The following is a 17,151-nucleotide window of genomic DNA, read 5'->3' as shown; positions in this document are numbered from 1 at the left end:
TGACGTTTTAAAGCCATATAGCGGCGTTTTTCTGCAAATATTTTTAGAAGTGTGATTGGCCCATATTCACGGTGCCTTATAGAGGCGTTTTTAAGCCCTATAGTGACGTTTTAAGGCCCTATAGCGGCGTTTTTTTGCAAAATTTTTTATAAGTGTAATCGCTTTATTCTGGGTGCCCTATAGTGATTTTTTTAGGCCCTATAGTGACATTTTTAAACCCTATAGTGACATTTTATAGCCCTATAGCGGCGTTTTCCTGCAAAAATTTTTTATAAGTCCCCATACCAAGTTCAAGGGGCCCTATAGTGGCGTTTTTAAGCCCTACAGTGACGTTTTAAAGCTCTATGGCGGCGTTTTGGAACTCGACTTCCCTAAAATCGAGTTCTATGCTTTTTTTTTTTTTTAGTTTTATTTGAAATAACTCGATTTTCTACGAATCGAGTATTTTAATGAAACTCGATTTTAAAGTAATCGAGTATCGAAACAGGGGCATATCCCTATATAGTTTCGAAAAAGGGGCATATTGCTAATTTTTTTAAAAATTAAGGGCAAAATGCTAGAATCTCCGTTCTTTATGTCCTTAACGCGCACATCAAATTTCGTGTCAATTATATATAATTTATTATTGTCAAAATCCACATCTAATAAAAAAAATATTGAGTGGAGTTGTAACTATTCACTACAACTAAGTTTGTAGCCGACCTTTTTCCATTATATAAAGAGTCAACATTAAATTTGTACTCTTTGATGTACTTGAAAATCTTAAAGGAAAAAGTTGCTAATCTCTATTTTCTTTTGTTAAATGAAGAGTTTATACATTATTTATCAAATTTTAATAAAAAACTATTAGTTGACCATAGATGTTTTGGATCAATGGTAAAACACAATCATCTTGGAGTGAATAATATGGATTGAAATGTTTTTTCTGGTTACTTAAGTCTTATTACTCAATTAATTGGCATATCCTTGTATTTTTATGACATCTAGGATTGAAATCCCTCTCCCCCATTGTAATTATAAAAAATAAAATGAAAAATAATAATAATAAAATAATAATAAAGTTTTAATGTTGATTCACTTAGTTTGTGCCCATTTTTTTGTATACAAAATGTCTTTGTATTATTTAATGGACAAAGTTTAGCTACAAATTTAATTGTAGCCGAAAGCTACAAACTCACTTAAAAAATTAATATGGTTACATATTTTGAAAATCTAACTGTTGGATTGCACGTTCTTTATATTCTCAACACACATAAAATTTTGTGTCAATTGAATTTTATTTACTATTCGATCTATTAACTTATTTTTTATGCATCATTTTAGACTACAAAAACTTGAGATTTTAACATTTGAATGATAACGTAGCTATTGATTTTTAATATTCTGAAAATTTTGTAAACGTGAAGAATATAAGAAGAAAATGTAATTCAACGGTAAATTTGTCAAAATCACATCCAATAAAAAGATATTGTGTGAAGTTGTAACCTTAGGCTACAACCAAGTTTGTTGCCAAACTTTGTCATTATTTGATTAGTTTAGTGCTTTAATTTGTTTTCTAAATGGAACTCAAAGAGTAATATATCACTGTTCAATCTAAAATAAAAATGGACAAAGTTTAGAATCAATCTTGGTTATAGTCTAAGGTTACAACTCTATTCAATATCTTTTTATTATATCTGATTTTTGACAAATCCACACTAAGGTTACATTTTCTTATTATATCCTCTATGCTTGCCAAATTGCAAAAATATCAAAGATCAATAGTTATATTATCAATCAAATGTTTAAATTTTGAGTTTTTGTAGTCTAAAATTATACATTAAAAGTAAATTTATGGATCAAATAATAAATAATATCCGATTGACAGAACATTTGACATGTGTGTTGAGGCCTAAAGAATATACAATTTAATGATTAGATTTTCAAAATATGTAGTCATGTTAATTTTGTTAGTGGGAGTTTTAGGCTCAAGCTAAAACTAAGTTTGTAGCCAAAATTTGTCCAATACAAAGTTCAAATTTGTATTAAAATTTTTAAATCAATTCAAAAGAAAAAATCACTTTCACATAGATTTCTGATGCTTATTGTCTCATTTCAAAAAACGATATCGTTGCCTAACGTGTTTAGAATAGTTTATCATGTGAGACAACTACAACTTAGCTTCGCTTGGGAGTTCATAAGGGAAGGAAATGGAATGGAATTGAATAATAATAAGGAAATTGAAATGAATGGAATGGAATGTATTTAAGTAAGGGAAAGGAATGGAAAAGAATGGAATGGAATGAAATTAAGTAACCTTGATTGGATGTTTTAAAATAAAGAAATGTAAAGGAATGAAAATGAATGGAATGTAAGTAATTTTGTTTGGGAGCAACATAAAGGGAATGGAATCATTTTATGACAATATTACTATTAGACCCTTATTTTAAAATAAATAGTTAAATATACAGGGGTATTTTTGGAGTTTTAGTAAAAAAAAGTATTAAATCTAATTCCATTCCCTCTAATTCCTCCCAATTTCGGGAGGAATGAAAATTTGAGGTTTTAAGGGAATAGAGAGGAATGAGTGTTCCCTTCTACCCATTTCTTTCCCTCCTACTTAAACTCCCAAACAAAGGAATGGACTTTCCATTCCCTCCATTAAAACTCTCAAATAAGGGAAGGGAAGGGAAGGGAAGGGAAAAATATTTTAAAATGATTTTTTTCATTCATTTCTATTCCATTCCATTCCCTCCTTCCAAGCGAAGCCTAAAACTCTCAAAAACATATCAAGCGGCAATATTCAACAAATCAATTTTTGAAGTTCAATTCCTACTCTCAATTAAAAGGCATAAACAATTATATAGTAAGTCTATAAATCCAAGTTATAGATACAAAGTGTACATCTCCAAATCCAAACCATAAATTAGAATTTCATAGGATAATTATAAGCCAAAAAATTCCAACAATAGGTAATCGGAAGTTAAAGAGCTATCACATTATAAATGGTCTTAAAGAACTTTAGATGAAAGCAGTTTAGTGTTGAAGACATTAAATTAATAAATAATTAGCTAAAAATCGAATAAGTAGAAAGTTAAAAATGTAATAATTAAATTAAAAAAAAATCAACTTAAAAATATTAAAACCTTATATAATAAAAAATTTATATATAGTTCACAAGGCTCCAGTTATGCAAATATTATGCTCACAATATAACACAAATATACAATGACTCTGATCAAAATAAAAAGATCTACATCGTGATCGAATGGGTTGTATGCAAGGTGTGATCCTTTTTGAAATAAAAGAGGTGCAAATTTACAAAGCACAAATTGTGCTCATGTTTTCCATCAAAAAATTAAATAAATAAATAAACACTTAAAAGGGAGTTTTACAACAACAAATACTTAATCATGCTTAGGTTTTTCAATTAAATTAAAGCATTTGACAACATTTTCTATGCAATATTGATATAGTACAAAAGCTAAAATAACAGAACACATCTACTTCAAGAAAATAATCTCGAATTCATGAGAGTTTCTCGAATCTACAAAGAGAGATAATTTGGAATCTACCAGAAAATATAGAGACAAACGTTTGAATCTTATTAAATTGAGTTCTAAATTTGAATAAACTTTTACAAACTGGAGGTCAATTTAATGGCTTTGGAAAACTTGTTTGACAAGAAAATATATTCTAAAAAAAATTCTAGTTGCTACCTAGCCATAATAGGACTCTAATTTGACTTAAAACGCATTAAATGCACATAAAATTATGGACATACTAATCCTAAGACTAAATTTCTAAAAATTACATAAAAATTTAAAAATAAATAAATAAATAACAAAAGTATAATTGTAGATTTTGTCCAACATTAGATCCCATCACTTGGAAAAAACTCATCCTTGAGTTGATATTCGAGATCTAAAATCTTCCATGCCAATCAAACAAATACTTTGAATGCTTCATTTTCTATCTTCTTGCCAAACTTGAAAGTCATCAACTGAGCAACTTGAGATTCTTTTTTCTTGGTTTTCATGCAATTGGCAAAATTTACCAAATAAGCGTAAGTGATTGAATCAAAACTTTAGTGTAGTGCCTCCCACCAAAATAATAGGAGTTTGAAACTTGCTTTGATTTGATTTCACCGAGATCATTGACAATTTTGACTTCAATTTCTTCCTTCCTAGACTCCACAATCTCGACTTTAATATCTTTCTTTATAATAGGATTTTCATTAATCTTCTCCACAATTTCAATTTCAAGATCTTCTTTTATAACGAGGTTTTCATTAATTTCCCTGTAAAACCTTATATTTTCTTCAACATGCAATTCCTCCCTTAATGTGGAATATGGCTCTTCAAAATAATTTACCAAATATGAACTTTTTGGCTAGTAATCTTGTTTTGTACATGACAATATTTCATCATCATTCCAAGGATAAAATTTAATAAAAATCATCTTTTTCATCCTTGGCCATGAATGAATTGTGTCTTTACCTTGTCAAATTCTATCAGACTATATGTATTCCCACCAACTTAAGGCATATCCACTAAGTTTATACAAAGCAAGTGTAACTTTTCTCTCATCAGAAGTATTCATAAAGTCAAATAAATCTTCTAGATCAAGTAACCAATCAAATTTTTAAAAAAAAAAAATAAAAACAACCATTAAAGGTTGCTATTTTTTTATAAGGCCTATTAAAATCTTGTTTGCCAATAGGTTGCCCGAGAGTAATGTCTCCATGATTATTATATTTAACCATATTGTTTCCATGCTCTAAAGACACTATTTAAAAAAAGATATTCGTGAGTGCTTGTTGTATGTATCATAATACTTGATGGCTGTCACGTTGATATTTGATGATTTTTCTCATTGGAATTGTTATTATCTTGCACGTTAGCCACAAGACAAGAATAAGTCAAGGTTTTGATATCAACTGATGCGGTGTAGAAGCCACAAGAAGCAAAATACGTCTATTTCAAAAAAAATTCATGGGGGTTCCTTGTAGATAGCATGGAATCCACTAGAAAAATATGAAGCAAAAGTATAAATTTGTATTAAACTAAATTCTGAATATGAAAAAATGTTTATAAACTTTGTTGATAAGAAAATATATTCTAAAATAAATCCAAATTTATGCCCTACCATAATAGGACTTTAATTTGACTAAAAAAAAAAACTTTTCTTTTGATAAGAAAGACTTAAAAAATATAAAATGCACCTAAAAGCAAGAAACTACTAAACCTAAACCTAAAATTTAGAAAAGTAAATAAAAAATAAAAAATTAGTAAATAACAAAAGTTTAATTGTAGATTTTGTCGTACAATCAAATATAAAATGTATTATTTTTCCTTTTGAGTGGTTGTAGGACAACAATTTTTTTTTTTTTTGCCATAACTTTGATGTGGCAAACTACGAGCAGTTGTCTATCTCTTTCATATGAGTCCAACATTTTATTTTTATCACTCATAATCTGGTACATTAAAGTTGTGGCAAAAAAAAGAAGAATTGCTATGTCCATAATATTTTCACAGTACTTTTACAATAAAACATAGGTAACTAGTTGTTATTGGCTATGGTGGGCAAAAAGTAATTTAAGTTGTAAATTCAAACTAAAACCGGTAATAACTTGCCACTTATAATTTATTGTGAAAGTGTTGTAAATATGTTGTGAACCTCACACTTTGTAAAGTGGTGGGCCTTGCTTGTAGTGTTGGGCTGCTCCCTGTTGCACTAGGCCCAAGTTTTCTAAATAAGGGAGTTGGGACCGGTCCAACTGCAACTCAATTTGGTCCGGCTTGTGCGCAAACTATGACTTGTTTGCCAGGAACATGCTTGCAGTAGGCGGAGCTGTTTCAGATAAGTTGTGACAGACAAACATGGTAATAATAACAAAATAAAATATCCTGGCTATTTAATAGAAAATGACCAAATGATCCCTATTCTAGAAACATAATCACAGTAATAATAATCACTTTTACAAAAAGAACAAAGGGAACAAATGGTAATATATGTGGGTTAATCAGAAGAGAAATAAGCCAGATTAAATCTAATCCGCGGGAGCAAAACTATAGAGGAAAGAACATTTCTTCTTAACGCGATTAATCTCCCAGGAAAGTCCTGCTGTGGAAATTAACTACCTTGAGGGAAACAGACCTGAATGGTTGATGCACAAAGGGCTCCTTTTGGTTTTGACAGAGAGCAGGATTTTGTGAGGGAGAGAGGAAATCAATCTATTGGTGCATGCCTGCCATTCTAACTCTCTATCTATTTTCTTTTTGGTTTTTCTCTTTTCTTTCTTTCCCTCACACTCGTTTCTTTCTGTTTCCTGGTATATCTTTTTGAATTCCTATTCCTTTGTTATGGTTCTCGTCCTTGTTCTCTCCCACTTTTTTTGTTCACGGCAAGGGTCTCTTTTTATAGTGTCTGCCGTGACCGGATTTTACTGTTTTAGCCCTTAACCTCCTTTGTCTGGTCTAGGTGTACTTGCCGATTACCACTGGTCCGTCTGTATGCCACCTCCCCCCCCCCCCAATCACTAAACAAAGAAGGGCATTTTGTTTGTTTATCTCCCGTGACACCCTTTCTTGCTACGGTCTAGGTTCTTTCTCTCTCCCTATCCTTCATGGCATGCATTTAGTGGTTCTAACTCAGCTTACTTCTTTTTGGTAGTATGTCATCCCAGCAGGACATTTCTCCCAAAAGAGCTTGAGCAGGAACTTCAAAAATAGATTTTTTCCCTCTCCCCACTGCCAAACCATGCCCTCTTACCTCTGATTCACAACCTCACCATGCCCTATATTGGCTGGGTACAGGCTAGTAGTGTCTGGGCCTTGCGCGTACCTCCCTTCCATGTGTGTCCAAAATCTGTCTGCTGCTCATTCGTCTGCCGTGGTCTGGAGGCTTGCCTGCATAGTTTGCCGTCCATTTTCTTTGACCTTTTATGTGAGCTGCTTTTCGATTTCCCACTCCCCTTAGGAGCTGAGCTTTATTTGATACTGTGCCTTACATTTTTTTTGGCCAATTTCTTGATTGCCTTCATTTCCTACCATATTATTCTGTCATTCTTACTGTAATGACTCAATCTTGCTGGGTCTTTTTAGGTCAGCCATTTACTCTTTCCTCCAGTGGCTTGGCATGACTATTGGTTCTCCTACTTATGGGCTCCTGTATCCCTTTTGTTTTTCTCTTGGACATCATTGGCCCATTTGCTTTCTTTGGGTTTCCTTGACCCTTTTACTAACTCTGCATTTCAATGGGCTTTTACTAACTTCATTGGGCTTCCCTGGCCCAATTACCTTATTCTCATCCTTGGGGTTCATGGGCCTGTCATTAACCCCTTACTTTCTTTGTTTGCATTACTTTGGGCCTGCAGTGGCCCATTCTCACTTTTCTATATCATATGTTGCCCATGGGTATGCTATTTCTCTCTTTCTGGGCTCCTTTAAGCCCACTTGCCTCTTCAAGGCTCATTTGTTTATTTCATGGGCCTGTGATCCATTATTCCTGTCGCTTGGGCCTAATGGTTTTGCCATCTGTTTGCCTACCCCTTTGCTGCCCTTGTTGCTGGGCTTTCTTCTTTCTACTTGGATTCTCAAAAATGACCCTCAACACACTTTCTTTGTTTGCATTACTTTGGGCCTGCAGTGACCCATTCTCACTTTTCTATATCATATGCTGTCCATGGGTATGCTATTTCTCTCTTTCCGGGTTCCTTTAAGCCCACTTGTCTCTTCAAGGCCCATTTGTTTATTTTATGGGTCTGTGATCTATTATTCCTGTTGCTTGAGCCTAAAGGTTTTGCCATCTGTTTGCCAACCCCTTTGCTACCCTTGTTGTTGGGCTTTCGTCTTTGTACTTGGATTCTCAAAAATGACCCTCTACACACTTCTAAAAAAAAAATTGTGGTCATAAATTTTCTCATTTCCTTAAAGAACAATTAAATTATTAGTCATATAAAAACATTTAGTGGGATAACATAGGATACAACACCTAAGATTTCTTATTCTGTCAAAAAAAAAAAAAAAAAAGATTTCTTATAATAAAATTTTGTCCATAATTTAATGTTTACGTGACAACCCACAACATGCTTCCTTGTAGTATTTAGAATTTTTTTTTTTTTTTTGATAGGTAGTATCAACTATTGCTCATGTGAAAATCGAGAAGGCCAAACTCGTCACAGTAGTTGCTCTATTTCCAAGAGCCTGAAAATAAATGCATGAAACATGAAATACCATTAATTCAAAATGTTAGGCAAGCGCATTTGACCGCATTTGTCAATAATAATTTTTTTTTTGTTGAGAAAAACAATAATAATTAAAAAAAAAAAACCTTGAGCATTGCAAATTGCAAAACAGATTTTAATTTTATGCAGACCATTAATCCTTCACTAAACCCAAAATAATAAATACTCCTACATTAAGATCAAAATTCCCAAGACAAAATTATGCTTTTTGAGAGTCAAAACCCAAACCAATTAAATTCACACACGACTCTTAAAAAGAAAGAAAATAAAATTAAATTCACACAAGCACAGCTTAAGACGTGGCACTAAGTTTCCTTTTTCATCCAATCAAAACCCACAATTTAGTCACCAAATTGTAACACAAACTCTAGCTCTAACAAATATTCTCATGTTAGCTCGCAAAATCTCACACACCCATTTTCTCTCGCTCTCTCTCTCTCTCTAACACAAACTGAACGCAGACCACATTATAAGCTAAAATCCACACGCACGCACTGTCTCTCTCTCTCTCTCTCTCTCTCTTTTTCTGTGTGTAGAATAAAAAATGGCAGCAGTGCCAGCAGTTGCAGTGAATGGAGTGAAGGTGGGTTCAGCTTCACAGTTATACCTGGAGAGCAAGGCAGTGAAGGACACAAAGTCTTTGATCTCAGACCTTTGCCGCCAGTTCTACAATCTTGGTTGGGTGTCTGGGACAGGTGGTAGCATCACCATCAAGGTCCACGATGACTCCATCCCTAAGCCTCACCAGCTCATCGTCATGTCCCCCTCTGGTGTGTTGCTCTTCCTCAATCTTCGTTACTAGTACTTTTTTGGTTTCTGGGTAATCTTCATTCTTGCTCGCCAACTTGTGTTCCGATTTTTGTTTGGTTTTCTGGGATTGTGTTGTTCGAGCTAATTGCACACTTGGGGGTTCTTCTGGATTGTTCATGCTCATCTGGGAATAATGTGTAATTCAAGTTTTCTGCTTGTGTTCCAATTTTTGATTGGTTTTCTTTTCTGGGATTGTGATGTTCAAGCTAATTACACACTTGGTGTTCTTCTAAACCATTTGGTTTCTGGGTATAGATTATCCATGCTCATCTGGTAATGATGTGTAATTCAAGTTTTCAACTTGTTCTTTTGGTTGTTTCATTTCTGGGTGTTGGTAATTTATGATTAGTCTGGGAATTTGTTTTTTCAAGCTCAAAATGTGTATTTGTGCTCTTCTATGCTCTTTGATTTCTGGGTATTTGTTATTTGTGCTCAGTTTTGTTTTGTGCATCCTTCCATGCTGGTTGATTCCTTGGCCAATTATCTATGTTGTGGATTCCTCTGTTATTTGAGCACTGGGGATATGAATTGAGGTTAACTGTGTGTGCTATGTATTCTCATGAGTATTTTAATATTTGAGTATTGATCATATGAACTCAATAATCTGGGTGTTTTGTACCTATCAATATAAATAAATAAATAATTTGGGTGTTTTGTAATGTCTGTAGGTGTTCAGAAGGAGCGAATGGTGCCAGAGGATATGTATGTGTTATCTCCAGAAGGGTCTTTCTTGTGGGAGCCCTCTCCTAAACCATATCCACATAAGCCTCCTAAATGCTCTGATTGTGGTCCTCTTTTCTTGAAGGTATCAATAATCTGTGTTTCTTAAATAATTAATATCAGCTAACTGTGAGATTCTTTTTGTTTGGATATTGCTTGATCAATCCGGAGATCAAGCTACTCAGAATTCTATATGAATCCAGATTGGGTTATGTGTTGTGTAGTTTTCTGTATTAAAGTTAAGCTCATGTATATTTGTAGGCATATTTATGATAAGAACAGGAGCTTGAAACAAAAAAGTAAAAGTGACCGAGATGCGAGGGAAAAACTTATGTTTAACATTTTCAGATGAGATTTTTTCCATTACTATATTCTGTTTTAGTTTGAGGTACTAACTTTGTTGATGCAAATGAAGCATGTTGCTTTTGAATCTTGACTTCTACAGCTTTTATTGCGGATATTTGGCATTTTTAGTTAACCTTGTTTGTTGCATGATCCTGGAGTTGTAAAGTGTTTTCTGAAGACTGGTCCTTGACAATCCTGTAATAAGAAGTTTTCATCAACTTTAGTTGTGCATGTGAAAGCATGTTGCATCAATTATAGAGGCCTCACCTAACTGTTGATTAATGCTGTAGTCTATGTCTCTCTTCTTTCAAATACTTTTGGGAATGAAGATATGGTTATGAATTTTAATTGGAATGATCATTAATCATTAGATCTTTGTTAGGGCGACTTCTGTTTTATTTTTATTTTTATTTTTAAATTTCCCTGTTTTGATTTTGTGTTTTTATTTAAGAAAGTCACAATTGATGCCTAGAGGACCCTTTTTTTTCCACAGGCATATGACATGTGTAATGCTGGCGCTGTTATCCACAGTCATGGAATCGAATCTTGTCTTGTAACAATGCTAAATCCATTATCAAAAGAGTTTCGAGTAAGTTTTTGATTATTGGTGTGTTTAAGCAGTAATAAATTTTATCTATTTGATAATGTTTTAAAGTGGTTAGCCTTTCTACAGCTTGTTTTACTCACGGCTTTTTTCCCCCTTTTATTTCTTTCTTTGACTTGGTCATGCTTGTTGGCAAATTTGCAGATCACTCACATGGAAATGATAAAGGGAATCAAAGGGCATGGTTATTATGATGAACTTGTGGTCCCCATAATAGAGAACACTGCTTATGAATTTGAGCTGACAGAATCTCTTGCTAAAGCTGTATGTTTTGTTATACATTTCATTCTGCACGATGATTCGATTGCCTTATAATATCAATTTGCGGATGGCACATTGTGCCTTTTTTTTCCTGGTGCTTTTTGAGAAACAAAAAATGATTAATATTACTACGGAGTACAACCTTATAATGCAAGCATGTGAGTACATAAGTTCATATATTAGAAAACTATGTACATATTTTCCTCTATAACTTAATTTCATTATCTTTCTTGATGGATGCTTACTCTGGCAACCTTCTGAACTGTTATGATGGAAATTTCTCTATAATGTTTTAGACTAATTAAAAATGCCTTCATGTACTGTAGATTGAAGCCTACCCAAAAACAACAGCTGTTCTTGTTCGTAACCATGGCATATATATATGGGGAGACTCTTGGATCAGCGCAAAAACTCAGGTTTGTGTTACCTATGTAAGATGTGAATCAAATTGGTTCATTGCATCTTGTAAATATAAATTGTTGGTGACAAATCATGGCATTTTCATGGGTGCTTTTGGAAACTAGTATGATCCCCAACTCTACTGGTATCTTTCTATTAAATGTTAGTATTTTGCTTCCTGAACCATATAGACTTGCTTTTGAGTCATGGAGTAGCAGTGAGTTGTTCACAGTCATTTGACTGATACAAGAATTATTATCGTCTTTAAATGCCTTATATGTGTTGATCCATTCATTTGGGATTTTTGTAATCTTGTTGAAAGTTGTTAGCTTGTTTCTCTTTGTGCTTTGAGTTTCTGCCTTCATGTTTTCCTGCAATTCTTTTTTAGCATATGTATAGCCTTTGTTCTGACTATAGCTCAGTCAGCTCTTTCAACCTATACAATTTGTGAAAGTACCTATGGAAGTAAAATTTTTAGTCCGGACAACAACTTTGGGGAAAATTCTCATAGCAGTTATTCTTATAAAATAGTAGATTACTGTTGTGGATTGGTGTTGTAAATGCTCATTACTCTATGAAGTAGCACACAGCCATAACGGTGCTAACAAAATGTGGATTTAAGGTGTTTAGGACACTTTCATGTGTGTTTTCTCCTGCCCCAAGGCAAAGAGATTTTCTTTAAGTTTAGGCCACCTTAACTTCTTGGAGTCTTGGGATTATGACACTAAGGAGAGGTTTAAGTTGAAAGAAACTTTCCTTTATGCATGATAAAATGTCAATCAAATTGGATATGGGTATTACAACTTAGTGGGTGATTGTTGTATATAAGCATACACAAGTGTATGTTGCAATATGTAGATGATCTTAAATTGGAAGGAAAATAATTAATTAAAAAGAAATTAGAAAAAAAAGTTTTAGGCCAACTCAAGCAAGGCCATAGTGTAATGCAAGTGTGATCGGGAAACCGAGTACACAGATCGGCAAACAGAATAGTGCTATCAGGACTTCAGTGAGCCTGCTTGAGTGAGGAATAGGTGAAGATACAGTCAGGTAAGAGCGAGCTTGGGCAAGGGCTCACTTTATGGTCACTTAAAGTCCACTTAAGCAAGAACATGAAGCTTGCTTGAGTGAGGTCAGTCTCGCTCAAGCAAGAAAATTACAGAATGTCCTGTTTCTGCAGAAAAATGAGGGTAATGAGACTTTGTCAATCTTTAACAACTAGTAACAGACAAGAAACGTTTTGGAGGGCTTGTATCAACCAAAGTGACTATTCATTAGTTCCTTTTTGAAGGCAACCCTATATTGTTTTTTATATGGGTTCCATATTCAGGTTTTTTTTTTTTAATAAATAATTTTTTTACACACCATTAGAGAAAAAGTCACATAATTCTCCAAATTTTTTACTTGAAGAATTCTGGCTAAGTTGTATCGTGGAAACAAATTTGTCTGCGACCTATTAGCAAACTCTTTGAGCGGGGGTTATCTTTTTCTTAAAGACAGTGGTTCATTTGTGCCTCTAAGCCATACAATTTTTTTTTTTTGTTCTTTAGTGCCTTTTCAAAGGCAACCCTACATTGTTTTTTAATGAGTTCCATATTCAATTTTTTAAAATGATTTTTACACCATTAGATAAAAATTCACATAATTCTCCAAGTTTTTTACTTGAAGAATTCTACCTTACTATATCCTGGAGACAAATTTGTCTGCGACCCATTAGCAAACTGTTTTAGTGGGGGTGATTTTTTTTTTTTTTTTGTTTAAAGACACTGGTTCATTCATGTCTCTAAGCCATACAATTTTTTTCGTTCTTTTCATTGTTTTTACCCCATAATCCCCAACAAAACCAGTATGTATATGTGTGTAACCACATAAACCCAGCTGTATGTGTGTAACAATGCCTTAGAACAATTTGCTCCACGTCATATTTTTTCTATATGGTTGACTTCCTTTAATGTAATGATGTTCCTATAAGAAAGATGGAGCAATTTATGGGTCTCAGAGATTATTCTATTACTTACTCTTCAATTGGTGTCTTTCCTTTCAGGCTGAATGTTATCACTATCTTTTTGATGCTGCCATCAAGCTTCACCAACTGGGTCTGGACTGCTCTACTCCAGACCATGGCCCCATCCGAAATGTTAAAGGAGTTTTGGGATGTGGTGGTCATATAAGCACATCTGTGAAGGCAGGGGCAGATTCAAATCATGAAATTGAGCCATTGAGAGTAAGTTTATGAAAGTGTTCTCCCTTTTATTGAAAAATCTTGGGATTCTAGACCCATTATTGATATTATTTACCGTTAGGTTTCTGTTCGACTTTTTAAAGTTATCATGCTTTATAGAATCAAAATGATTCTTTTATTTGGGTTGCAGCGTTGCATTGTTCTTGACATTGAAGGGACTACTACTCCCATCTCATTTGTTACTGAGGTTCTCTTTCCATATGCGCGTGGGAATGTAGGGAAGCATCTATCGGCAACATATGACACTGCAGAAACTCAAGATGATATTAAGTTGTTGCGCTCCCAAGTAAGAATTTTGTTCAGGCGTTTTGATTTGATAATGGTGCTTGTGGAATATTATGCTCGTTTGTTTGAGGTTTAGATATTTTACTGGGGGTACTAATGGCATCAAAATATTGATTGCTTGATTAATAAGTATATTACAATATATGGTTGGTAAGAAGCATTAAAAATAAGAAAAGGATTCTGACCTTTTCAAATGTCACTCATCTTTATTATCCTTGTTACTGTCAAAAGATGGTCAGAGTTTATGTAACTTAAAAAATTTTCTTATATCTTCTTCATGGGCAGCAATGTCAATTAGGACCATTAGGCAGGGATTAGGCCTGCCCTAGCCATGTGGGGTGAGGATTACTCAAAAACTGGTGACAGCGGGATTGATTTCATCCCTTGGGAACGGGGGAGGTGGGGGGGAGTTGGTGGGTAGTGATAGGGAGCGGTCTTGGACGTTGAATATTATATATTTATTATATAAGTAACTTAAAAAAAAAAATTATTATAAAAGTACCCTGATAGTTTAAATTATACAAAAATAACTCCTTTGACATTAATATTCTTTAAATTGTCTTTAAAAATAATTTGTAATTGTCTTATGTTATGTTCATATTTTTTACAACGGACATAAATAATATATATTTGGCTAGAATCCAAATTATACCCAAGTTTTAATCAATTATCATTTTTATTCCTAATTTTTTTTTGGTTGTCATGTAAAGTTCACATTTGCTGTCACTTTCATTTCAGCCCATATCTTGCAGTTAAAGAAGTCTGAATTGACTGCTCGAAAATTTATTTGTGAACTATAAAATTATTTTTCATTCTTAATGCAGGTACAAGATGACCTGAAACAAGGTGTTGTGGGTGCTGTGCCCATTCCCTCTGATGATGCAGGGAAGGAGGATGTGATTGCTGCTTTGGTTGCTAATGTGGAAGCAATGATAAGAGCTGATAGGAAGATCACTGCCTTGAAACAATTACAAGTAAGCAAAACTGGATTGAAGGTATACGATTGCTTATGGATCCTATCTTTTGGTTGTAGCTGACTTGTATATATGCAGGGTCATATATGGCAAACTGGATTTGAGAATAATGAATTGGAGGGAGTAGTTTTTGCGGATGTACCAGAAGCTTTGGAGAAGTGGCATGCTTTAGGCACAAAGGTCTTCTTCCCTTTCATGTCTTTGAATTTAGGATTTCTGTTTTTTTGTCATCTCAAATTCTGTGTGTGCTTCAGTGTTTTCTTTGTAGCAATTGTACAGAATCTTGTCATATTTATGTCTACTTGAATTCCCACCAGTACACATGCACTTATGATACAAACATGTGAGAGAGAACCCATAAATGCAAGTTTTCTAGCTTTTTATGGAGTATATAATTTGACTTCCATTGTTTTATAAATATGACCGCTCAACTGGATGTCTGTTAAAACTAAGCACACTTTGAAAAGGAATTGACTGCAGCTATTCCAATTATCCCATTTTTGGTGTGATTACTTCTCCTTGGAGAGGGAAAGGCGTTTTTAGAAGCCTCCCAGAGAGATGTGTCTTACGTCTTGACTCTGAAATCTGAATACAAATTCAAAGCGTGTTACCCAGTCAAAATTATGACTCCTTTTCTTTTAGTTAGCCCCTTTTTGTCGGATCTAATACTTTGTCTTCATTTATTAAATGTCAATACTTTAGATGTTATACCTTCATCTATTTGATGTTAAGAAGACATACATTTTCTTTGAAAGTTTATTTAGTTCTATCTTGTGCAACAGGTGTATATATACTCTAGTGGTAGCAGGTTGGCACAAAGGCTTATATTTGGAAATACAAACTATGGGGATCTAAGGAAATATCTGTCTGGATTTTTTGACACCACAGTGGGGTAAGTTGTATAAGTTCCATAATGCTTCTCTGCTTTTAGTACTCACAAGGGTACCAAGTTTGACTCCTCTCTCTCTCCCTCTCTCTCTCTCTCACAGGAATAAAAGAGAAGCGCGGAGTTATGTTGAAATCTCAGATTCTCTTGGAGTTGATAAGCCATCAGAAATTTTATTTGTGACGGATGTGTATCAAGAAGCTGTAGCTGCAAAGGCAGCAGGTAATTTGTGTTCATATTCTTATTGGGATTCTGAACATCCTGTTGGAATTGGGGAACCTGTCAAATAGATCGGTTCTATTTGTGTCTTCATAACTGGACTGATTGAACTTTATCTTAGCTTAACAAATTTAGTACACAGTTGACAGTTCTACCCCCAAGTTAGAATGGGAATGCGATACTTATTTCTTCTTATTATTAAATTGTATTTAACTTTAATCCATGTTATAGGTTTGGAGGTGATAATTTCTATCCGGCCGGGAAATGCACCCCTTCCAGACAATCATGGGTTCAAGACAATCAAATCGTTCTTGGAAATCTGAAAGCTTAGATGTTCTTCTGTAATCATATGAAATGTGACAATTATCATGAATAAATATATAATTTACAATCGTTTTGAAAACAATGTGGTTTGTGCTCTGCTTCTGTCCTCCCTTGGTCTGTGCTAATTAATGCTTTGCCTGAAATTCTTTTAAATCGAGATTTTTGCTTTTTCCCTATATCACTTGCACGTACTCTTCTGAAAAGTCTTGTGCGTGGAAATATGAATAATTTTAGTACCATGCGTTGTGTCAATTATCCTATGTGGTAGATTGCGGGTGGTATGTACCATGCGTTGTGTCAATTATCCTATGTGGTAGATTGCGGGTGGTATGTACCATGCGTTGTGTCAATTATCCTATGTGGTAGATTGCGGGTGGTATAGAAAAATTGGTGGGTTCATGTGATAGTGAGAGAAAGTCAATCATAGTTTGTCACATAAAACAATTGTGGTAAAATGTGTGGCACTATAATTATTTTGTAAATATTGTGTCTGGGACTTACTACGTCTTTATTATCTCCAAGTTCTAAGCACTGATAAATTGTACCCCTATGAAGTAATGACAGATAGTCCCCTAGACCAATAATCTGTCTTCCTTAAAGAAATCTACATATCAAAACACACTTGTAGAGGGGGGAATTTAGAACTAATCACAGATTGTGTTCTTATGTGATTGATCTTAGACCATTGAAAAATTTGAACTCGTCACACGTTCTCCTCTTATACTATAAGGTCCATTTAGAATTTGAAATTTAAAAATCTAACTTTTGGATTGCATGTTTTTATTATATTCTCTATGCTTACAAAATTTTATGAAGATCAAAGATTAATAGCTATGTTATCAATCAAATATTTAA

At 33.9% G+C, this 17,151-nt stretch overlaps 1 protein-coding gene across 1 annotated transcript; it reads left to right on the top strand.

The window, feature by feature from the left end:
- The first annotated feature begins 8,588 nt into the window (after positions 1-8,588).
- LOC115957296 (probable bifunctional methylthioribulose-1-phosphate dehydratase/enolase-phosphatase E1) lies at positions 8,589-16,472 on the top strand. The gene is made up of 12 exons (XM_031075512.1): positions 8,589-8,997; positions 9,706-9,842; positions 10,596-10,691; positions 10,851-10,970; positions 11,294-11,383; positions 13,411-13,590; positions 13,739-13,894; positions 14,718-14,867; positions 14,946-15,047; positions 15,650-15,759; positions 15,857-15,975; positions 16,204-16,472. The coding sequence occupies exons 1-12, from the start codon at positions 8,772-8,774 to the stop codon at positions 16,293-16,295; spliced, it is 1,578 nt and encodes a 525-aa protein (XP_030931372.1). The 5' UTR covers positions 8,589-8,771; the 3' UTR covers positions 16,296-16,472.
- Positions 16,473-17,151: the final 679 nt, after the last annotated feature.

Source organism: Quercus lobata, chromosome 8 (genome assembly GCF_001633185.2).
Source record: "Quercus lobata isolate SW786 chromosome 8, ValleyOak3.0 Primary Assembly, whole genome shotgun sequence".
Taxonomy (NCBI): domain Eukaryota; kingdom Viridiplantae; phylum Streptophyta; class Magnoliopsida; order Fagales; family Fagaceae; genus Quercus; species Quercus lobata.
This window is presented reverse-complemented; position numbering and strand designations above follow the sequence as displayed.